At 42.4% G+C, this 24,983-nt stretch overlaps 1 protein-coding gene across 1 annotated transcript; it reads left to right on the top strand.

Moving 5' to 3' along the window:
• Positions 1-9,492: 9,492 nt before the first annotated feature.
• On the top strand, positions 9,493-24,898 carry ESS2 (ess-2 spliceosome associated protein). The gene is made up of 10 exons (XM_075275437.1): positions 9,493-9,691; positions 13,845-14,010; positions 17,654-17,737; positions 19,131-19,303; positions 21,009-21,126; positions 22,344-22,477; positions 22,569-22,671; positions 22,759-22,868; positions 23,819-23,934; positions 24,292-24,898. The coding sequence occupies exons 1-10, from the start codon at positions 9,539-9,541 to the stop codon at positions 24,575-24,577; spliced, it is 1,443 nt and encodes a 480-aa protein (XP_075131538.1). The 5' UTR covers positions 9,493-9,538; the 3' UTR covers positions 24,578-24,898.
• The last annotated feature ends 85 nt before the right edge of the window (positions 24,899-24,983 follow it).

Here is a 24,983-nt window from a genome sequence, read left to right on the forward strand (position 1 = left end):
TACAATTCTGAAGCAATGGAGGTATATATAATAAGATATGATACTCCAAAATGTGCCTCAATAATGCACTGAACAAAAAAGGAAAGAAATCTAAAGCCCAGCTCTGATTCCATGGGGCAGCTTCCTATGCGAGCCAAACATTGTCCAGTGATATGTTATTGAACTCAGTATGACAGGTCTGTCAGATTTTGTAGGTATTTTGGTGCTGAGCTAAGATGGGATAATTGTTCTTTGTAATCCCTCTCTGTTGTGTGGAAGCAGTTTTGATATCAGACCTTTTTCCTGTACACAATGCCCATCACACAATCTGCCTGGTGCCCCAGATGTAAAAAGGCGATTTTTATTTTTTTTCCAAGCTCTGCTTGGATTAACAAGATCTCAGATGCACAACTCAGAGTGAACAAAACCCCCTGAGATTAGAGGGCCAGTTATCGTATTCACTGAGGTTTAGCATTTCTGTCCGGGGATTACGGAGGCTTTTTTTCTCCCATAAAAATGGTCTGAGTTATAAAGTGGCAGCTTTAGAGGAAAGAAATAAAGGTATTTAAAATACAGACAAGTCAAGGAATGAAAGGAAAATACTTTAAGCTAAAAGTATTAAAGGTAAAGGGGGTCTCTTATACAAGATGAGATGATTTATAAAGCCAGCAATCATATCTGAGAGAGACGGTGTAGAGTGAACACTGCAGAGGTACACTCAAGGTATGTTATCCAGCAAGGAAAGTGTTAAAAAGAAGACACAGCGTCTCTTCTCTATTGAAAGCATCCTATCTCTTCCTTCACCTAAAATAAAACAAAAGCCTAATAGTGTACATCCAGAATCAAACTGGGTACCAAACGGGCAATGCCAAGTGACTACGTGTCAAAATGACACAGCTGTACCTGGCTGCAACTGTTGCTGCTGTGCCCACTCCAACCACCACTCTGGACAGGATCCATCATGGCTCAGTGAGTATACAATATAATTATATCTTGGTATATGTGACGACTGTGGAGTCATTGTAGGGCTAAAGAGATCTGATAGCTAGTTCATTTGTGCTATGTAAGCAATATTATGTATATCTTGTAAAACAGTGCCCATTTACTAATCTATGGCAGAGCACGCGTAGAAAATGCTGTGCCTAGAGTGCACATATTGTAATTTATAAGCTTACACAAGAAAAATCTTCTTCTGGTTTTCATGTATAATAATTTTTTTCCATTCCGAGAAAACAACTTTTTGTTGTGTGTTTTTGTACAATTTTTTTTTAAATCAGATAATTTTTATTAACAATTTTTTTCTGTGATTTTGTACAATTACTGTATAGTCTTTAAATGTGTTATGGAATATAGTAAAACATATTATTTATTACTTGCTATTGTGATCATGCTTATTACCTAATCCTTTATATTGCTTCTGTATATAGTAATTTAGACTCCAGCATTACAAACATTGTAAATGCGAAAAATATTGTCTTTGGCTACAGCTCAATGCCTTGAACAGAATACTGTAGTATTGCTAATAATATATGTAGTATTAAATAGTAGGTCAGATAACAGTATACAGTGACGACGCTCTTAATACATTCATATGTAATTATATTGGAGATTATAGCAGAGTATGTGTACGGGTGATCATTGTGAGTCAATATAGTTTGTCCAAGCTTCAGACCTCGGCTTAGACTTTACCATAAAGCCATAACTTTGTGCACTTTGTTGCACTTACCTATATAACTCCTGCAGAACATGTGAGAAAGACTATAAGGATGTAATGAAATGTCCTGAAGCTATTGTGCATGGACCAACAGCAGAACATGGAAACAATGTACTGCAGACTGCGGTCAATAGCATTTACATAGGGGCTGTCATAGTGCCCACTAGTGCTACTGACATAATATAGACTTCTGCAAACAATGGTTGTATTTGGCTGATATCACGTAAACACAGGCATCAGTTTCTTATACTACAACCCATTCCAATAATCTCATTATATTAGTGATGCCAAACAAGTTCTTCATTGTAATTCTATTTTGCTTATGGTATTATTTTTTTGGTTAAACTGATAACTTTTTTTTATTTCTTTCCTGACTATAACTATATAACAGACTCTCAGTTACACTGGCCTTTACAAATATTCCATACAGTGCCTGAAGATGGAGGAAAACTCATCCATAATGGGATTCAAACAGTCAATAGTATGCCAGTCATTCAGCGTAGGACTCGCCGTCACCGTACAATATTCACAGAGGAGCAGTTACAGGCTCTGGAGGAGACCTTTCACCAAAACCAGTATCCAGATGTGATTGCTCGAGAACAGCTAGCTGGCCGGATCCATCTTAGAGAGGAAAGAGTAGAGGTAAGGTAACCTGTAAAGAAAAGTATTGTCAGGAATTGTTCAGGAACACATTTCAACACGGTATTTTGGGCTTTCAGTTTCGGTAACTTTTTTCATATTTTCCATCTCCACTTTACAAACTTCATAACAATTCTAATAATAATATTTTCTGTCAACATAGATATGTGAGGGCATATTCTTTGCCTGACAAATTGTACTTTCATGTGACACCATTTGCAGCGCAAGTTGTAGTTTTTATAGGTACCAATTTTTGGTATGTATGACTTTTTGATCACTTTTTATTATTTTTGTTTTGTTGACCATAAATTCATTTGCACATTGCATTTATTTTTATATGGTGGTCTCTCCCCAAGGAGTGACAATATCCCCTTAACCCTGTCTAAGCCTCTCAACTCTACCAGGTTATAGTCCTTTCTACATCGAGCTGATGAAATGCAAGTACATCGAAACGGCCATCCTCGATTGAGAGACTATACCTGGTAATAATCCCAGCGTCATTGCAAAACAAAGGACTCTTGGAAGGTCGAGCATGATGCTAAAGGGAGCAAACCTTTATTGGGTTATTTCACAGAATTTCTGTCTTCCTAACTACATCAGGAAAGACAGGCTTGCACATTCCAGTGAGGGCCCTCTATTGGTTTGCAACACTGAGGCAGCAGCAGCTGACTTCCTAATTACATCATGGAAGACAGATTTGCATATTCTTCCCATGTACAGGATAAATAATGCTATTTTTGGATAGTGCAGACTTATACACACAAGGGGATACCTAAAATGTCAATACTTGGCATGTTTAAAAAAAAATATAACGGTTATTTTAAATATTTTATTATTATTTACTTAGCTTTTAAACTTTCTTTTATAATTTTTAATAGAAAATATATAAATTTCCTGTTCCACTAGGGAACTGGAACCTGGGATCCCCAGTGCTTTGTACTGCAACAGTACTATTATCCTTATGTGCAATAGGGAAAGACGGTCAAGGATGCAGGGGATCCAAGAGACTAAAGGGTGGGGTGGATTTTGCAACCTAACCACCCAGATGCCATGATCGCTATTGTTACCAGCATGTCAATGGCTAGTCCCAGGTCTTGGCTGTAGTTCCTGTGACTGTGGCATGAGGGCGCTGAACGGTGCTGAGTTTAACTATATGCAGAGCACAATATAATAGTATGGATCAGAGTGGGAAGGGGTATTGCAGTGACTTCAAAGTCAGAGCTATTTAAGCTCTGTAATGTCAGAAGGGACATGTCAGGCAGGGGGTGAAAGCTGTAGAGACAGCCAGTGTCAGAGCTCTGAATCACACTCCTTGCCTGCTCCTGCCTGATGCCAAAATGGTGGAGATTGAAGCAAACGGATTTAAACGGATTGAAGCAATTTTGTGATGATAAATGTTGTCCTTAATACTGTCACTTATACAGCTAACCAAATTCTCCTTGTTTGTGTTTTTTCTTATCTCAATATCTCATCCATTCCTGTTTGTCTTCTCCTTTTTTTTATCATGAATGATATTTGTACATTTGATATCAGACACTGATAGATGTTAAAGGGGTTTTGCCATGAAAAATATTTTTTATTTATTTTTTTTTAAATGTAGATTGTGAGCCCCACGTAGAGCTCACAATGTACATTTTTCCCTATCAATATGTCTTTTTTTTGGAATATGGGATGGAAATCCATGGAAACACGGGGAGAACATACAAACTCCTTGCAGATGGTTTTTTGCCCATGGCGGGATTTGAACACCAGGACTCCAGTGCTGCAGTGCTAACCACTGAGCCACCGTGTGCCCCCCCCCCCCATGAAAAATATTTATCCTCTATCCGTAGAACCCCACTGATCCTCAGAATAGTGGGTATTTTACCCATGTTGTGAATGAAGACGTTATGAAGGCAGCTGAACCCCTTTTGGACAGACGCATCCCCGCACCCATTCATTTCAATGGAAGCACAAGAGATAGCCAAAGTACAGTACATTGAAGTGATTAGCAGTGGTGTGTTTGTGGTCACCAGAGGTGTGGCTGCCATTACTGCGGCTACATTCACAACAAGGCTAAAATACCCTTCTGCTTAGGATCAGTAGGCATCTCAGTAGTCAGACTCCCTCTCAGACTATATTATGAATAACAGGCTTCCTGGTCCTTGAGAAAAGTGGCAAAAGGTTTCAGCTAAGTATGGCATATACATAGGCTCAGATTTACTAATATTAGATAGTGTGAACTTAGGCAGACAGTGGGAAAATGCACCAGATTTATCACAGTGACTAATGTTGAATGTTAAATCTGGTGTATCTTTAGGGTGCATTCACACAGAGTTTTTTTTGGCACTGATGGTGCATTCACACTACTGATACGCTGCCTGATTCTGAACGTTAAAACACGTTCAGAATCAGCGCGTATAAAGCAGATCCCATTGAAGTGAATGGGAAGTGCTCGCGTGTACGGCTCGGAATGAGCTGAGCTAGCCGGCGCTCACGCTCACCGGCGCTCAGGGCCGGACCCGGTCTGACAGCTTTCCGTCTTCTGCATGCAGAAGACGGAAAGCTGAGAATGGACTCCGGGTGCTAGTGTGAACCTAGTATCAGTTTATACCACCCTTTACTTGGCTTACCTTGAGAAAGAATTTTACGTCAAAATTTTGGCACAAATTGGGTGCAATTTGTCACATTTCAGTCAAGCCTCCTTTTCTCAGAAGTCACATCAAAATGTCTAGCAAGTCTGCGTTTTTCCCGGCTAGCACACTAAGCCATTAATTTCTATGGACCCATACACATGACCGTGAATTACACTGTCCTGTGTGCAGGCCTACAATGCGAGCTACAAAATATGGAACAGGTCCTATTCCTGTCCGATTTTGCGTTCCTGCTTCCGCGGCTCCTATTCCTTGAATGAAGGGGGTTGCAGAAGCCTGGACGGTCCATGGGCAGCATGTGGATGACTTCCGTGTGTCCCCTGTGCCTCGCCCCTGCCATTCATTCATGGTAGCTGGTTAGCACACGGTTGTGTGAAACCAACTTTAGGCTAAGGCCCCACTGGGCGGAAACGCAGCAAAAAAAACCGCAGCGTGAAAAAAACTGCAGAGAAAACGCTACGTTTTCTGTCGCTGAAAAAAATGTGCAAGTACATGCATTTTTCATCGCGTTTTTCAGTTTTGTGCTGCGGAAATTCATAAGAGTTTTCTGTTGAGTTTCTCATATGCAATAAAGGAAATTGAAAGGCTATGTTGAAAATCCTAAGGAATTATGGTCGTCTGCTATTTAGTCCGGGGCCCCACGGGCTGGAAATGCCGCGATTTGGCCACGGTGGAAACTCCGCAGGAAAAATCGCGGCGTTTTACGGTACTTGCAAAGTGGATGGGATTCACGCAAATCCCATGCCCACTTTCCAGAAAAAATCGCAGCGCAGACACAGCATGTCAATTATATCTACAGAAACACCAGTGGCTTTCCCATAGATATAATTGTAACAGAAAGTCCATTGAGGAAAACTCTGTGAACTTTCTGTTCAAAGCGCTGCAAGAAGAACCGCAATGCATTCACGCCGCAGTTGTTCCCGCTGAGTGTTCCGGCCTGTGGGGCCTTAGCCTCAACCAAGCAAAACAGTGGGTTTTTGTCTGTGGATTTTGATGCTTTTCCGCAGCGTTTCTGCGGAGTTTCCGCAACACATTTATCATGCTGCGTTTTTGCTGCGGTTTTCACACTCTCCATAGAAATCTATAGAGAGAAAAACTCAACATTTCTGCAACTATAATTGACATACTGTGTTTTTCAAAAACGTGAAAGTTTTTGAAAAACACAGCTTTTCCTCAGTATTTTTTTTCCCCGCAGTGTAGGGCTAGGATTAAACAAAATTGCATTCACTATGCTGGTACTGTAAAACGCAGCGTTTTTTTTCCCAAAAACGCTGCATTTCCACCCAGTGGGGCCTTAGCCTTAATGTTACATTCAGTGGGATTTGTATCAATCAGTATGATGTAAACTCCTCCTAGTGATGGGGATATGGATGGAACTTGTCATTTTTAGGTGCCAGTTTTGAAGAAACAGGGGCTAGCATCATAAATATATATATATATATATATATATATATATATATATATATATATATATATATATTTCTTGTGATTTATATGGTATATATCTGGTCTGTTTTAACAGCTTATTATTTTGGTGGCACAGGTGTGGTTTAAAAACCGAAGAGCAAAGTGGAGAAGACAAAAGAGAGTCACAGCATCCATCATCATCCTCCAAGGAAACAAAAACAGAGATGACTCTTGTTAGCAGCTGATAATACATACGAACATAATGGCCAGAAACACAAATCATTATTTGTCCTGATATTTCCTTCTCTCCTGTCAGAATTGACAAGACTCAGGTCTTGGTCAGGGTTGCTTTGCATTTGTACCAAATATTTTGACTACTTTCTATGTGTTTAGTTTTTTAAGTGTGTTTCATTGTGTCACTAAAAAATAAAAACTGGTTAATAAATGTGTATGTTTTTAATTACATTTGCCAAGCACATCAAATGTATTTTAGGAGTGAAGTTCACACATTTGGTCCATATGGTTGACATGTTGTATGTAAGGGGGAGTTCACACGGAGTAACGTGCCGCGTGATGTGGCACGTATAACGCCGTGTGAGATTTTGCGGGCCGTATACGCTCCCATTGATTTCAATGGGAGCGTGGATCGTAAACGGCGCGTTATTTTGTGGCCGTGATTTTGCGGCTGCAAAATCACGGCCGCAAAATAACGCGCTGTATACGGCCCGCAAAATCTCACACGGCGTATACGCGCCACATCACGCGGCACGTTACTCCGTGTGAACTCCCCATAAGACTTGCGATGTCTAGAATATAACAGTAGGACTAGCTCTTGCTATCATATTAAATCCTTTAAGCAATACCAGGCTTCTAAGGGCAATATTCGGATTCAATACTCATTTGAAGCTGGTGAACTGCATCAAAAGTTATATTTCCTGATTCCATGTCTGTAAGGGTCCATTCACACTGACTTTTTTGGCGCTGATTTTGACGCTGAATTCGCGGGGGAAAAAAGTCTCCCATTGACTTCAATGGATTCCTTTTTCCGCAGAAAAGGGAACATTTTGAAGTCAATGGGAGGCTTTTTTTTAGCGATGAAATTCCACACCAAATTCCTCATAATTTTCCTCTGTTTGAATGGACCCTAAGGGAGGGATTTAAAGGGTGAGGAAGAAATCGATATATCTCACCTGAATAACCTCTAGCATGGAGGAATAATATGAGTTTTATAATAATTTTATAATTCAGATTTTTTTTTGTTTGTAAAAATTGCTCTGTTAGCATAAGGCTGAAGCCCCACATTGTAGGAAACAGCTTTTTTCATTGCAGATTTTGCTGTGTTTTTTTTTTTTTTTTAGCCAAACCCAGGAATGGACACAAAAGGAATGGGAAATATTATTATTATTATTAATTTATATAGCACCATTAATTCTATGGTGCTTTACATTTGGGGGTTACAAACAAAATATAAAGGAAACACTTATACTTCTTCGTTTTGCTCAATCAATGCCAGGTTTTGACTCAAGCTCCCCACCCCCAAAAAAACAACAAAAAAGCAACCAAAACCACAGTATAATCTACAACAAAAAAAGTGTCTTTTCTGCAACGTGGTGCCTTTGCAGAAAAAAATGCAGTGAAAACACATTGTCTTTGAAAAGGCAGCATTTCTGCTTTTATGAATCTTACACTTTGCAGGTACTGTAAAACACTGTGGGGGTTTTTTTACGGCTTTTCCTTAGTGGCATAAATGCTGTATTTCAAAAACATGGGGCTTTAGCTTATGGCAGTGTTTCTCAACCTTTTCAGACACCCCTGTAAAAAAATTAAAATAAATAAATAAATAATACCTTAGGAATTCCTACGAAATGACTTTTACCAAAAGCCAAAGAAAAAAACAAAACATCAGTTTTGATGTGTTTGTTTGTTTTTCAACATAAGTTTGTTTCACTTGTAAATTTTGAAAACATCACCAAAAACTGCATGTTTTTTTTTCTGATGCAATTGTAACTGCATCACAACCGCAGCGTGTGAATGCACCCTTACAGCTACACCATCTTATGCTTCCCATCCAGCACATCTAAAAATTCTTCTTTTACCATCATCAAGCTTCTTTAGTGGCCCCCACATAATGTCATGCTTCCTAGTAGCTTAACACAAAGTATATGGTTTCCCCAAGTGGACCAACAAATAAGTAGCCTACAATGTATAATGCTCCTAGCGGTGTCCGGACACCTAAAAATTCTCTGCAGTGACCCCTATTCACCTAATACTATGTAGTGGCTCCAATAAACTAATAATACTCCAGGCCAATGGTAATGTACCCCGGTGGCCCCCAGGTAAGTGGTAATGCCCCTGAGGATTTCGTAGACAAAAATATGTTAATAAAGTATGTTACAAAATTAATTAACAACATAAATACTGCCAGAAAGTGTCTGAAGTTTAGTTACACTTTAAAAGAAATGCATTTTAGATTATAACCCTATTCTTCCCAAGTTAAACATAGGCGGGAGCTGGAAATGGGCCACAAAAGGAGCGAGGTTAGGCAAACCACAAAGCACCCATTCATTGGTATTCCCAGGGCTGGGCAGAATAGGAACCATTTGTTTTCTCATTCAAAAGTTTTATTATATTTTCAAAAATGAACCAAAATAAACCAACAGAATAGAAAACTGGTCATGTGAATGGGGCCAAGGGTGTTCCTGACAGTCTAGCTGGGCATGCCCTTCCTGACATTACGGTGTGCAGCGCTATACTGAGCTACGGTTTATCAGGATTTCTCCCCAGACCTTCAAAGCACAGGTATATTAAAAGAAGTTCAGTGTGAACTAGCCCTAACTATAACTATAACAAACAGTGTCATATATTTCTTGTATAAGTTCTAGAAAAAAAATACATGCAGATAGGATCTAAAAAAAAAAAAAAAATAGCCCCAATGTGATTCTCCACCTATTGCATCCAAGACATACCGGAGAGCACCTGTTATTTCTCACCTCATTCCAGCATCTACCTATTTGTTTCCTATGACACAGTCCTGAACTACACCTCCCGACATCCCTTGCGAGCGGACGGCGTGTCAGCGGGCTCATTCCGCTATCACTTCCGCATTTTGTAATGTATTTTCCTTCTATGTGAGACTTGTTGTGTCGTTGTGCTGCCGTAATCCAGGATGGCTTCCTCGGAGACGGGGATTTCGCTCTCTGGGGCTCTAGTGACGCAAAACCCGGGACCCACAGCTCTTGTTGTGTCCGGCGAGACCACCGAGAAGGGGAACATTAAGAAGCCCAAGAAAAAGGTGTTGTGTGAGGAGACCTACATCCAGGTGAGAGCTCTGGCCACGGCCTGCTCCTATCTTATGGCTCTGCGGCTATTGGATTGTAGAGTCTAGGATATATGGGTTTATTACATAGGTATATTCACAGGTATTGCCATAGGTATAAGATTCGTGTAAACCGTCTGAATGTCTTACAGTGGTTAAACTCAGTTCACATTGAGTATTTCTGCAGGTGTCAGAGCTGTCATATGGGGGCGGCAGCAGTGCCCTTTAAAGGGGTTGTTATTAATGGTATGTCCATAGGATAGGTCATCGATATCAGATCAGTGGGAGTCCTGACACAAACCCCTTCATGTCCATGTGGCTGCTGAGTCTGTCAGATCTGTAGTGTACACAGAGTCGGCCACAGATGGACCCGCACATTGTGCAATGGCCTTTGCACCTCTGCTCCTGTTCATGTTTACGCAGTTTGCATCTTGCTCTATACACTATGCAAATCAAGAAGCCACAGCAGGTCAGTGAGGGTGCTGGGTGTAGGACCACCAGCTATTTTTATATCGAAGACCCTTCCACTGAGTAGGCCATCAATATCAACCCCTTTAACACACTGAGCCACCTTTGTATGTTTAGAGTATTCAGAGGTAAAGCTCCCGGCACATACACTGAACACGTGCCCTTAGGGATCCACAGGGCCGCCATCAGGAATTTTGGGGCCCCATACAGCCTAAGTGTCTGCCCCCCCCCCCCCCCCCGCCATTTTAAAACGACCTTATTTTGCGACATACCAATTCTGTATTACATTTCCCTTTATTTAGCAGCATTACAAGGCTTAATCAGATTCTATTTGCAGGTAAAATCTACTATGTGTAGAGAGCCAACACCATCTATAAGAGCCCTCCTAATAAATCCTCAGGGCTTTTTCACATTGCGTTTTTGGCCTCCCTTGCCGGGATACGTTGGTAACCAGTCAGAATCACCTGTCAACTTATCCCTGCACAAAGAACTGGCCATTAAAAAAAGGGGGGCCTGCAGTTCTCCGTGCAGGGATAAGTGGGTAGCTGATTGTGACTGGTTACCAACGTATCCTGGCAGGGGAGGCCAAAAACGCAATGTGAACACTCCATTAAAGTGAAAGTCCCACCCCCAAACAGGCTGCTATGCTAGTAACATAGCAGCCTACATCATTATTAATACAAAGCACACATACCTTTGAAGGGATTGTGTGCTTTGTAGTTCTCCAGCTAAAAACTTATATATTATATATTATTGCCCCAGCTTCCTCTCCGCAGTGCCGCACACCCGATGTCCTAACAATCCCCCTCCCCCCCCCCCCCCCCCGTCCACCCTCTAACATCTTTCCATTGCCCCCAGTACCCATATCTCCCAACTTTTGAAGAACCAAAAGAGGGACAAAATGTGCGGCGCGCTTTGCGCGCCGTGGGAAATTTAGCCCCACCCACTGTTATGTTGACTCCGACAACTCATTAATTTTTCATGTGCCCGCACACTGTATAATCCTCCTACAGTCACCTGTAAACTATATGTCCCCCCTCCGTCTCTCCCCCAGCTTCATATACACCCTTCATCTGCCCCCAGATTCATGTCCCCCCTCCATCTCTGCCCCCAGATTCATGTCCCCCCTCCATCTCTGCCCCCAGATTCATGTCCCCCCCTCCATCTCTGCCCCCAGATTCATGTCCCCCCTCCATCTCTGCCCCCAGATTCATGTCCCCCCTCCATCTCTGCCCCCAGATTCATGTCCCCCCTCCATCTCTGCCCCCAGATTCATGTCCCCCCTCCATCTCTGCCCCCAGATTCATGTCCCCCCTCCATCTCTGCCCCCAGATTCATGTCCCCCCTCCATCTCTGCCCCCAGATTCATGTCCCCCCTCCATCTCTGCCCCCAGATTCATGTCCCCCCTCCATCTCTGCCCCCAGATTCATGTCCCCCCTCCATCTCTGCCCCAGATTCATGTCCCCCCTCCATCTCTGCCCCCAGATTCATGTCCCCCCTCCATCTCTGCCCCCAGATTCATGTCCCCCCTCCATCTCTGCCCCCAGATTCATGTCCCCCCTCCATCTCTGCCCCCAGATTCATGTCCCCCCTCCATCTCTGCCCCCAGATTCATGTCCCCCCTCCATCTCTGCCCCCAGATTCATGTCCCCCCTCCATCTCTGCCCCCAGATTCATGTCCCCCCTCCATCTCTGCCCCCAGATTCATGTCCCCCCTCCATCTCTGCCCCCAGATTCATGTCCCCCCTCCATCTCTGCCCCCAGATTCATGTCCCCCCTCCATCTCTGCCCCCAGATTCATGTCCCCCCTCCATCTCTGCCCCCAGATTCATGTCCCCCCTCCATCTCTGCCCCCAGATTCATGTCCCCCCTCCATCTCTGCCCCCAGATTCATGTCCCCCCTCCATCTCTGCCCCCAGATTCATGTCCCCCCTCCATCTCTGCCCCCAGTGTCATGCCGTCCTCTCCTTCATCTGCCCCCAGTTTCACGTTCCACATTAGACTTACCTTCTCCTTCGTTCCCCCGCTGCTCTCTCGGCGCCTCTCTCTCTTACTGGCGCACAGTTGTAGACGCGATGTGACGTCATCACATCGCGTCTACACTGCCGGGTAGCCGGCGGCAGGGCTGAAGCGAGGAGCTGACTTGTGTCAGCTCCTCTCTTCGCTGCTGCCGCCGGTCTCGCTGATACATATGCGGCTGAAGCGAGGAGCTGACATGTGTCAGCTCCTCTCTTCGCTGCTGCCGCCGGTCTCGCTGATACATATGCGGCTGAAGCGAGGAGCTGACCTGTGTCAGCTCCTCGCTTCAGCCGCATATGTGTCAGCGAGAGAGGTCAGCTCCTTGCTTCAGCCGCGTATGTCTGCAACTCAGATCTGCGTCCTCTGGACGCAGATCTGAGTTGAAACAGCAGACATAGAATGACTGCTGCGGGCGCCAGGGGGCCGGCACACGGTGGCGGGCCAAAACCGGGCCCCCCCATTTTTAAATTTGGCCGGGCCCCTGACGCCAGTAGCAGTAGTACTGGCCTATCGGCGGCCCTGGGGATCCATGCTGATTGAACATATATTCTTGGTATACAGCTTAGCTGGGCACCTCTTTTTGAAACTGAGCAGTCTACTGGGCTGTTCCATACGAGTAAAATAAATAAAAAAGAGAAAAACAGAGACTCTGTCGCATACCACCTATCACCGTCCAAAATGGAGTCACAGAATATGATGCACTGTTTGCCATTTTGACAGAAAGAAAAGTACTACATGCTACACTTTACCCCCAGTCAAATATGACAGTGTCCCATGATGGAGGCTACAAAGTGATAGCCCGTAGTGATGAAAAATATATATGGACAATGCAAATTCACTTCATATACTACAATATTAATAATGACGTGTGTATACATGTATCTATGTTTCAAGACAAATATCGAGATGTAAAAGTATTGAAGTACTTGGAATGGGGAAGATTCAGTATGGATTACTTATGTGATTTTATATAATGCTTCCTTTTTGGCATATGGCCTGCCTGCTTGAAGGTTGCTCATAACTTGAGTACAGCAGAGCTAGTTGCATCCCGGCAGCCGGTACACCCAGAAAACCACTGCTGGTGCCTTTTTACGTTTTTTTTTTTTTTTTTTTTCCGATTGAATCCAGGCCACTGAACTTGTTCTTGTGTATGGTTAATATAGTTTACGGCAATCTACTTCTTCCATAAATTTATAGGCTTTGCACAAGAGGGAGAACAGCAGGGAGTATATCACTACTATCACCTTTACCAACAAAGATTGCTCCTTGGTGCTGTACCTTTTGATGTACCTGCTACATTTTTTATTTGTCCATATTTTTTTGAAGAATGTAAAATCTTGAATGTCATGCTTCTTATAGGGCTTGTCTGGGATCATTGGAATGAAATGCATGTGGCAGGGAGAAATAGAAAATAAAATTACACTGATACTTATCCACATCCTCCCCTCCATTCCTGTGCTGGACTGGTAAACATGACAGAACCCTGAGATGGAGCAGCTAAGGGGGTAAAACAATGTTAAATGGACTGCTGAGCAGATGTGGTGACTGCTGGCCCAGTGCAGGAATGCAGGGGAAGATGCTCGTAAGACTCTGTTTTTAAAAGTGCATTTAATTTTAAGGATCCGGAACAACTGCTTTATGACAACTCCCCTATATTCTTATGTACAGAACTTGCAAAAAATCATCCAGAGAGATTTCTTCCCAGATGTGGAGAAGCTTCGAGCTCAGAAAGAATATTTGGAAGCAGAAGAATCTGGGGACCTTGAAAAAATGAGACAAATAGCAATCAAGATTGGAAGCTCTGGGAGATGTTCTCGAGAATCCCCTCTACCATGTAAGTAATATGTCTTAGCATTTCAAACAACTTTTTTTTTTCAACGGTGATTTTTTATTACATTTTTTTCAAAAAAGAAAACAAATAACCAAATACTAGAATCAACCACTAGAACAACAAAAAACAGTCGAAACAAGCAATAATGCAATTAAACCACTGCATTTCTGGTACATTTTGCATCATTCCTTTCAGTGAAATCCTGCTTTTCTTTAATGATTTCCTTGCTTCTCTATTGAGAGCTGTATCCTGCTTTTTACTGTGTATAGTGTACACTTCAAATAGTTATGTCTGTATTATTTCTATATACAGTATATCATCATTTGAAAACACAGTCGGGATCCGGAGCTGCTGCACAAAAATTTGCCAATTCCGACTGTTTTCAACTGATATCTCTGGAAATCATACAGGTAGAATCACAACCATAGTCATAAGAAAGATAAGAATTTCTTCTTCCATAGGACACTAGAAGCACAATTGGCACCCAAGATGTAACCATTTGAAGTGACCCTTATATATTCCCTGCATTACATAACAAAGTATATTACATAATTTATTAATGACACAAATGTTGCCAGAAAATTAAAAGTTGTTAGTAAGTTTAGTTACACTGTAAAATTGATATGCTATTAGATGAAGCAATTTAAACAACAGTTATCAGGTTAAGAGCAAGGTGGGCACTCGGGAGCAGTTATTTTATCGACTTATTCTGTAAGTTCAAAACCCGCAGCACATCAGTTATTGCTTGCAACTAAGGGCGGGTTCACACCTGCACCCGTGTCCGCTTTAGGCAATCCTGCTGGGTTTCCGTCTTCTGCCCCGAGAAAGTGGACAGGGGACAGAAAACCGGCAGTCAGTTTTCAAACCCAATCATTTGAATGGGTTTGCAAAGTGACCACCCGTTAGTGTTTTGTGCCCGTCCGTTGCAAAACCTTTTTTTTTTTTTTTTTTTTTTTTTTTTGTAGATTTTGTTGCATTTTTTTTGGAGCCAAAGCCAGCAGCGGATTAAGTTGAATGAAGAAGTATGAGAACTTCCCATTTCTTTTGTAGGCATTCTTGGCTCAAAAACATGGAACAAAATCTGTGACAAAAAGCGCTGCTTTTCTGCATCGTGGGACCTCGGGCTACAAATCAGGCTGTGGAATCTCATTAGGCCAAAGTCCCCGACTCCATCTTCTCTATTTTTCCCACACTCTGACTCTGTCTTCATAAATAGAATCTGCAAAGCTTCTTTAATTCACAAAAAAGCTAGTGATTATTGCATGTTTACTTTCCTAGGAAATCAAACTATGAATGTAATTATACAATATTAATAATTGTGTAATATGATTAAAAATAATTTTATTTTGAGTCTGTAGCTTTTTTAAAAATCTGATTCAACCCCAAATTTTTCCTGACTTGGTCCACCTTCCCACTAGAAATTTTACTGGTTTCTGCAGCAGCTTATGTCTGTGCTTACTTCTCAATGACTGGGTTTCCTCTCCATCAACTTCTATGTAACATGATCTGCTGTGAGCTCTAAAAGTCTTCTGAACTGAACAGTTTAACAGGCAGGAGATGAGCTGATATCATGAATGACCAATTACTGATGGTGTATTCCAAAGGTGTATTACAAAGTGTATTATGTTTATACACTCACCGGCCACTATATTAGGTACACCTGTCCAACTGCTCGTTAACACTTAATTTCTAATCAGCCAATCACATGGCGGCAACTCAGTGCATTTAGGCATGTAGACATGGTCAAGACAATCTCCTGCAGTTCAAACCGAGCATCAGTATGGGGAAGAAAGGTGATTTGAGTGCCTTTGAACGTGACATGGTTGTTGGTGCCAGAAGGGCTGGTCTGAGTATTTCAGAAACTGCTGATCTACTGGGATTTTCACGCACAACCATCTCTAGGGTTTACAGAGAATGGTCCGAAAAAGAAAAAACATCCAGTGAGCGGCAGTTCTGTGGGCGGAAATGCGTTGTTGATGCCAGAGGAGAATGGCCAGACTGGTTCGAGCTGATAGAAAGGCAACAGTGACTCAAATAGCCACCCGTTACAACCAAGGTAGCCAGAAGAGCATCTCTGAACGCACAGTACGTCGAACTTTGAGGCAGATGGGCTACAGCAGCAGAAGACCACACCGGGTGCCACTCCTTTCAGCTAAGAACAGGAAACTGAGGCTACAATTTGCACAAGCTCATCGAAATTGGACAATTGAAGATTGGAAAAACGTTGCCTGGTTTGATGAGTCTCGATTTCTGCTGCGACATTCGGATGGTAGGGTCAGAATTTGGCGTCAACAACATGAAAGCATGGATCCATCCTGCCTTGTATCAACGGTTCAGGCTGGTGGTGGTGGTGTCATGGTGTGGGGAATATTTTCTTGGCACTCTTTGGGCCCCTTGGTACCAATTGAGCATCGTTGCAATGCCAAAGCCTACCTGAGTATTGTTGCTGACCATGTCCATCCCTTTATGACCACAATGTACCCAACATCTGATGGCTACTTTCAGCAGGATAATGCAATGCCATGTCATAAAGCTGGAATCATCTCAGACTGGTTTCTTGAACATGACAATGAGTTCACTGTACTAGAATGGCCTCCACAGTCACCAGATCTCAATCCAATAGAGCATCTTTGGGATGTGGTGGAACGGGAGATTCGCATCATGGATGTGCAGCCGACAAATCTGCGGCAACTGTGTGATGCCATCATGTCAATATGGACCAAAATCTCTGAGGAATGCTTCCAGCACCTTGTTGAATCTATGCCACGAAGAATTGAGGCAGTTCTGAAGGCAAAAGGGGTCCAACCCGTTAGTAGCATGGTGTACCTAATAAAGTGGCCGGTGAGTGTATGTACTATATGTTTGCAAAAAAAAACAAAAACGGAAAGATCAGTTACTTTTTTAAGGCAGTCTATCACCTCCCCCAAGCATATTCTTGTGTCACCACCTTGTTACAGAGCAAATCACAGTGATAAATATCATACCTTTGTTATGTATGTTACTTTTGTATTGTTGGAGAAAAACAGTGCAAATGAGGCAAATGGTTCACTGGTGGGTGGGGCCTTCTGCTCCTAGAGCAGATCTTGCTACTAGATTCCTACCATTTTTTGCTTGCGCCACCCTAAGTAGTTGATCCTACCATTCCTATGACACCCATCCTACTTGAGCAGCAAGAGCAGTGTTCCAAGAGCCGAAGGTCTACCCTAAATACGCCAGCGGCCATAATGGCCTACCATTTCAGAGATTCTACAAATGTGACATGTATAACAAAGGTATGTTGTTTATCACTGTAATATGTTCTCTAATACAGAAGTGACACTTGAATATTCTTAGAGGAGGCGGTAGACTCCCTTTAATAAGTCAGGTGCATCTCATGTCAGAGGAAGAATTAAGACTGGTGAAGAAATTCTACTCCTATAAATTCACCCTCTGTTCTATGCTTTAGGAAAAAGTGAAGGTGTTTGATATACTTGCCTTACCATTTCCATACCTCCTGATTTTTTTTTTTGTTTTGTTCTTACATCCTTACAGTGAGGTGTTTAGTAACAGTATGATGAGTATGAAGTTTTCTTTTATATGAAAACATAAGGTTCCCATTGTTTAGTTCATACTAGTAATATATGATTTCTTCACTTGTTTTCTGCAGATGTGACTCCTGCCACATTTGAGACTCCTGCTGGAGTTCCTGGAACACCCTCCTTTACCTCTAAACATAGAGAAGGGGAAGAAGGTAAGGCTTTGTACTGTAGTTGATGTTGAAAATGCGTTTCTCATTCTGCGGGTTTCTTTTTTGTATACGGCCCCCATTTCCCTTTCCGGGCCCCTTCACATAAGCGCGCCGCTCATTTATACACGTGTCCGAGCGCAGCACTTCAAAACAGAGCCCATTGATTTCAATGGGAAGCGCTTGTATATCGGCATATACGCGCACCTTTTGCATAATGGTTTATATTAGGGGGATAGGTATGTAATAGCGTGTGTGTGGTGGTGGGGGGGGGAATGCATCTTTAATGGGATTATCCAGTTTCAGCAAATAAATGTTATTGTTTGTATAGTGAAAAGTTATGCACTCTCTCAACTTACTTTCCTTATCCGTTCCTCAGTTTTCTAGATCTCTACTTCTCATTCTTTGTTTATTTTCGTAAATCTGTCCATGGTCATGTGATGCACTTGCAGGTACACAGCTTGTTACCAGGCAGGTGTCTGACAATGCTTTTAGTTGAATTAAAGGTTTCTAAAATTGCTCCAGATTTATTGTTCAGCATTAGCTGCTGTGAAGATTTAAAATTCTGTAAATATTAAAGGGATCCTATCATTAGATACCCTTTTTTTCTCGATAACCCTTCGGAATAGCCTTAAGAAAGGCTATTCGTGTCCTACCTTTAGATGTCTTCTCCGTGCTGCCGTTTGGTAGAAAAACGGGTTTTCTTCGGTATGCAAATGAGTTCTCTCGCAGCACTTGGGGCAGGCCCCAGCGCTCAAACAGCACTGAGGGTGTCCCCAATGCTGCGAGAGAACTCTCCAGCGACGCCTCCGTCTTCTTCAGGAACCCGCCTTTCTGCACGTCTTCTTCCGGCCTGGGTTTTCAATTTTCTAGGCCTCGGGCAGAGCCGACTGCGCATGCCCGGGCCACAAGAAAATAACCGCTTACACAGCTTACAGTCAGCTCTGCACGAGGCCCAGAAAATTGAAAACCCAGGACGGTAGAAGACGCGCAGAGAGGCGGGTTTCTGAAGAAGATGGAGGTGTGGCTGGAGAGTTCTCTCGCAGCATTGGGCCCGCCCCCAGTGCTGCGCGAGAACTCATTTGCATACCGAAGAAAACCCGGTTTTCTGCCGAACGGCGGCGTAGATGACATCTAAAGTTAGGAGACGAATAGCCTTTCTTAAGGCTATTCCGATGTGTTATCGAGAAAAAAGAGTATCCAATGATAGGATCCTTTTAAGCAGTGGGGCAGATTTATAAATACACCAGTCTTCATAGTCCTGGAGCCAGCAGAGGGTGCACCCTATATATTACGAGGTGCAATTGATGATACATTTTTTCTTTGTTCTTTCTTTCTTTTACACATAGACGTATGATGACATTCTAAAAATGTCTAACATAAAAATAAAATCTTGCAGGTGACCGAGAGAAAACTGAAGAGAATAATGAGGATCTTCCGAGCCTTGATAATTTTTTAGCAAAACACACAAGTGAGGACAATGCTTCTTTTGACCAGATCATGGAGGTTGCAAAAGAGAAGGAGCGAGCAAAGAATGCCTGGCTTTATGAAGCTGAGGAAGAATATAAGCAGGTAAACCAAGCTCCATATGTAAGAGGTCAAAATCCTTTTTGCATGTTTAACTAATAAAGGAATTTCATTCTATAATGATTCCTTTCACTTACCAAAGGCTACATGCAGACAAATGTGTTCAATATAGGGTCCGTGGGTGAACTGTACGGATGGCACAGGAACCATATCCGTATACTGTCAACAGTGTTATTCCTTGCCAGCAATGAGCCCGACCTGCAAAACGGACAAGAATAGAATCTGTCCTTTTTGCCCTGGGCTCACAAATAGATATTATCCAGAGCCGAGAACTGCAAGAAAGAGTGACCTGTTCTCTGGCGTGTTTGTCACCACTTTGTATTATATCTACTACAGTGGATATGTTTGGCCATGCTGCAGGATCCTCTGACAATAAGGTGTTACGCAGCCAAGCATTGCGCTACCTGTTTTGCAGTTAAAGGGGATGTCCAGGCAAAAATGGACAACCCTTTTAACATTTAAATCAGCTGGAGGCAATGGAAAAAATATATATTCATACTTTCCTGTCCTTGATGCTCTGGTGTCCTCCAGCGCGTCCCGGCTCTTCTGCTCAGTCTGCGGCATCTTGGAGAGCTCCACTAATTGGCCGCAGTGGTCACGTGACCACTGAGGCCAATCAGTGAATGGCCTGCAATTTCACTACCTGTGACATCACAGGTCCTCTTCCTGAGGCCAATCAGCGGCTTCAGCAGAAAGCCAGAAGAGACCTGGGAGACGCCGTTGGAGTAGAAGAACCGGAATGCACAGGAGGACACCAGAGCAACAGGGACAGGTGAATATGCTTTTTTTTTTTTTTCATGGTATGCGACTTGTGGGTTTGCTAAGTGACAACATTCTGTTTTGTTAGTTACAAAGCAGGCAGCGTGGAACTTCAATCTTTGGCTGTTCTAGGTGTCACTGTGTTATGTCACTGTGTAAGGGTTGTTCACATATGCACAGTGTTACTATCAGTTTCCCTCTGGTGTGGTCCACAAAAGTTGAAAGCCCATAGTTATCTATGTGATCTGTTCTGGCACCGGATCTGAGTCTCAGCCAGACTGAAAAAAAGCTACCTGCAGCATATTTCCTTTCAGCTCCCTTAAAATACCTGCAAACGCCGTATGCACGCTGAGTGCTGCCTGAAGATGGATATGGCAGCACCTTGTGTTCTGCAGAGGAATGCCACAGTCCTCCACAGTCTATCTATTAACAGTAGTGAAGCTGGCAGTAACCATGCCAGGACCGCATTCTGGCTAGGCTGCTCTTTCATTATGACAGGGGGGCAGGAGAAACCTTTAGCTCTTGCCCACTGTCCCCAAGCCCTGTACTAGCAGCAGGGTTGTGTTTAGAAAGGAGTTACTCCTGATAGGTATAATGTGACAGGAAGGGGAGGGACCTAGTAGGATACTCTGAGGAGGCACAATGGTGCATTATACTGTGTGGGGGCACTAATGTCTTATTAGCATGCACCCACACTATAATGCCAAATCGTAAATGTGAAAAATATCGTAATTTTGTGTTCAGCTGTTGTTCAGCTTTCTGGGGTGATTTCTGTTTTAGACATGATTTCACTGAGAATTGTAAACATGTTTGCAAGACTTTTAACAGTGTCACAAGCTCATTGCTTTTTATTTGCATTTGATCATAGGAAAAAATGCTTGCCTTCATTGATGTCTTATTTAAAAATTTATGTCTGTTCCTCCTTCCCCAGCGGCTTCAACAAAATCTTGCCCTCCCCTCTGTTGAAAAGCAAGCCATTCAGAATGGGAAAGCTGGTTTGGACACTTGGGAGTACAAAACTCACAACTCTCTCATGTACTATCCTGAAGGTATGTTATTGTTGTAATACACTGCATATATTAGTCAGCCTATCTATAGCGGCTGTGGAATGCTAATGTTAATCCCTTCTGGCCGCAGACAGTGTTGGACTTTCTGACATTACCCTGTTTCTCAATCTGATGTCTCACTTCACATGATAATAACTTTGGAATGCCTAACTAGTTCTTTCCCTATGGCGTATTATGTCCATTGCAGAAACGCCTTTGCTCAAATTCACATTAAAGTACCATATATACTCGAGTATAAGCCGACCCGAATATAAGCCGAGGGCCCCTAATTTTACCACAAAAAACTGGGAAAACTTATTGACTCGAGTATAAGCCGGGGGGGGGGGGGGGAATGCAGCAGCTACTGGAAAATTTCAAAAATTAAAATGGTCGGAGTTTTTGGGTGCAGTAGATGCTGGGTGCTGGGAAAGGGGAGGGGGTGTTTTGGTTGTCTGTCTGCCCCTTCCCTGAGCTTGAGGACTGTTTTTTTTTTTTTTTTTTTCCCACTTGGATTTCAGCCTGGCTGAATATAGGGTATCTGCAGTGCTCCTATTAACCCCTTCCCGATGGAACAGGAGCACTGCAGATCCCCTATAGTCAGTACACCGGGCACTTTCAGACACAGGGATACCTAATGTGTATGTGTATCACAGTCATTTTCTACTTTTGTATGTATTCTAGGGAAAGGAGTGATTTAGAACTTTTTATTTTTTTTTTTAAATCTTTTTTTTTTTTTTTTTTTTTTGCACTATTTTATGGGAGATTCTATACATTGATATTGTGGCTGGTCATAGACCCCCCCACACACACACACACTTAAAAAAATTATTATTATTATTATTATTATTATTTTTTTTTTTTTGCTGACTCGAGTATCAGCCGAGGGGGGCTTTTTCAGCACAAAAACTGTGCTGAAAAATTCGGCTTATACTTGAGTATATACGGTATGTCATGAAGATGGCAGCAGCTCAGGAGCTGTCCAGTGCCATTGGGAGAAAATGTCGGAAGGGACTCACAGCTGACATCCTCCTGTAATAGCTGCGATTGGTGAAAATACTGTTTTGTGGATTTTAACCCTTTAGATGCTACCAACAAAAATGATGGTGGTATCTAAAGGGTCTCTGCACTATTTCTATTGTACTGTTACTTTGTATTCCTTTTTCTAATTCAATATCTCTGTTTTAGAAAGTCAGTGTCCTTACAGTAGTTTTTCATTCTAGGAGTACCAGACAATGATGCTATATTCAAGAAACCACGGGAAGTAGTTCATAAAAATACTCGTTTTCAGAAAGACCCCTTCAGTCAAGCCCTGAGTAAAACGCAACTTCAACAGGCAGCGGCCTTAAATGCGCAGGTGAGATTCTCACATGTCCTCTACATTTGCTGCTGTGCTTGTGAAGACTCCTGTTGACAGTGATGTGTTTTTTTTTTTCTTTTGCACATAGTACAAACAAGGGAAAGTTGGTCCTGATGGAAAAGAGCTCATACCACAAGAGTCTCCAAAAGTCAATGGCTTTGGATTTGTAGCTACTCCGTCTCCTGCACCAGGTTTGACCACTGATGTAGTTCTTATTATGCAGAAAGTGTTTTGTTTCAATTTTTTTATTTTTATTACAAATTTCTTTATCATCACAGGAGTTGATGACTCTCCTCTTATGACATGGGGTGAAGTTGAGAGTACTCCCTTCCGTCTGGATGGATCCGAGACACCATATTTAGAGAAAACACCTGGACCATCATTTAAGGTAATGACTTTCTTAATCTTTGTCGTGTTACATGAGTATTGCAGTTCTTTGAATGTGTTTAGTATTACATGAGAAGTAATAATCTCAACAAACCCACCCTCCACTACGGTATTTACCGTACAGGAAAAATTTGTGTATACGTTTGTAGACCGGGTGTTTTCAGACACAGGGATACCTAATGTGTTTCAAAGTGTGTTTTTTTTTTTTTTTTTTTAATATAAATAACTTTTTATATGTATCCAAGGGAAAGGGGATGTGAATTTTTAGATTGATTGATTTTTAATTATTAAAGAGGACCTTTCATGGTTTGGGGCACAGGCAGTTCTATATACTGCTGGAAAGCCGACAGTGCGCTGAATTCAAGCAGCGCCAATAGCGCTGTGCTCTGAGACCGGGGAGGAACGCCCCCCCTCCCCTCCTGATAATATTCGTCTATGGATGAGTACTGTGAGCAGAGGGAGGGGGCGTTCCTCCCCGCTCACACTGTACAGCGCTATTGGCGCTGCTTGTACAGAGTATCAGAAACGCCCTTCTGACTGTAAATGGCTACGGTACCGGGACCGCTAGCCCTTCACCCGGGGCACAGATCGTGAAAGCCGACAGTGCACTGAATTCAGTGCACTGTTGGCTTTCCAGCAGTATATAGAACTGCCTGTGCCCCAAACCATGAAAGGTCCGCTTTAAATATTGCATTTACTAGACATGAACCCCAGGGGGTCTGATCAATAATGCAATGTATTACAATGCTAATGCATACAGCAGCCTGTGTGGGTAGGACCCAGAATTAACTTGGCCATGTGCATAGGAGCCACTGCATCATAGTCTCACACATGAGGCATTTGCCACAGGCTCTTATATTTACCTGTCCTATTCATTTATTAAAAGTTGTTTCATAACTGTAGGTATGCTTAAGTGACTATTCATTCTATTTTCCTTTTTATGGTTTACAGATCCTAGAGCCAGGTCGTAGAGAACGGTTGGGTCTGAAAATGGCAAATGAAGCTGCTGCGAAAAATAGAACAAAAAAGCAGGATGCTTTGAGGAGAGTGACCGAGAACTTGGCCAGGTAAATACAACCTACCATTAGAATGTTCTAGGGGGACATTACCCTGCACAAGCATGCAAGTTAAAGGGGTTTTCATGCTATTAACTTTTAAACGCTATCCAGTGGTCAGGGCATATGTGTCTGATCACAATAATGAGTGTCCTATGTGCATGAAGCAGCGGTGTTCGTCCCGTAGAAATGAATGGAGCGGCGAGGCCCTTGGGACCACTGTTTTTGTGATCACTAGAAGTCCCAGCAGTCAGACCCCCAGTGATCAGACACTTAACCAATATCCTGTGTTAGTAGCGGGAAACCCCCTTTTAAGATTTTGATTGTTTTTGTGTCATTATTCATTTCTCATGTTTTATTGGTCCACAGCTTGACACCTAAAGGACTTAGTCCATCTATGTCTCCTGCTCTTCAACGTTTGGTGAACAGAACATCAAGTAAATACACAGATAAAGCTCTAAGGGCCAGCTACACCCCATCTCCTGCTCACATTGGCTTGCATAACTATAAGACCCCTGGTGGCTCACGCCTAACTCCTACTGTTACCCCCACTCCTGGAGCTGCTTCACAAACTCCTACTGTACCTGATCCTACTTCCATTACTGATAATTTACTACATTTACCTAAACGAAGAAAAGCTTCAGACTTCTTTTGAATGGTGGGATGGAAATTGACTTGTATAATTGTGTGTTTATCTGGCCTAGCTGGGCCAAACATTGAATGTTCTCAGATGGAACCTCGTGCAGATTGGGAGCAGACTGTAAATATTACTCTCTTTATGGAGAATGAAGATGGAAATGCTAATTTTAATAGCAAGACTTTTGCAATATTTCTTTGTTTTAATAATTTAAATATGTCGCTGATATGTTTGTACAGTATATCCTATGCATTCTGCAAATTTTATATTTTGTGAACACTACAAAATGTTTTCACCACTCTGTTTTTTTTTTTTTTTTTATGTTTTTTTATTCTATTTTATGCTAATGCTCCTATTTTCCAGCATCTCTCTTTCTTAGCAATTAGTGTTAGGCTTCAGTCTTCAATCACATTCAGCATGTTCA

The sequence above is a fragment of the Leptodactylus fuscus genome, chromosome 1 (genome assembly GCF_031893055.1).
Source record: "Leptodactylus fuscus isolate aLepFus1 chromosome 1, aLepFus1.hap2, whole genome shotgun sequence".
Lineage (NCBI taxonomy): Eukaryota > Metazoa > Chordata > Amphibia > Anura > Leptodactylidae > Leptodactylus > Leptodactylus fuscus.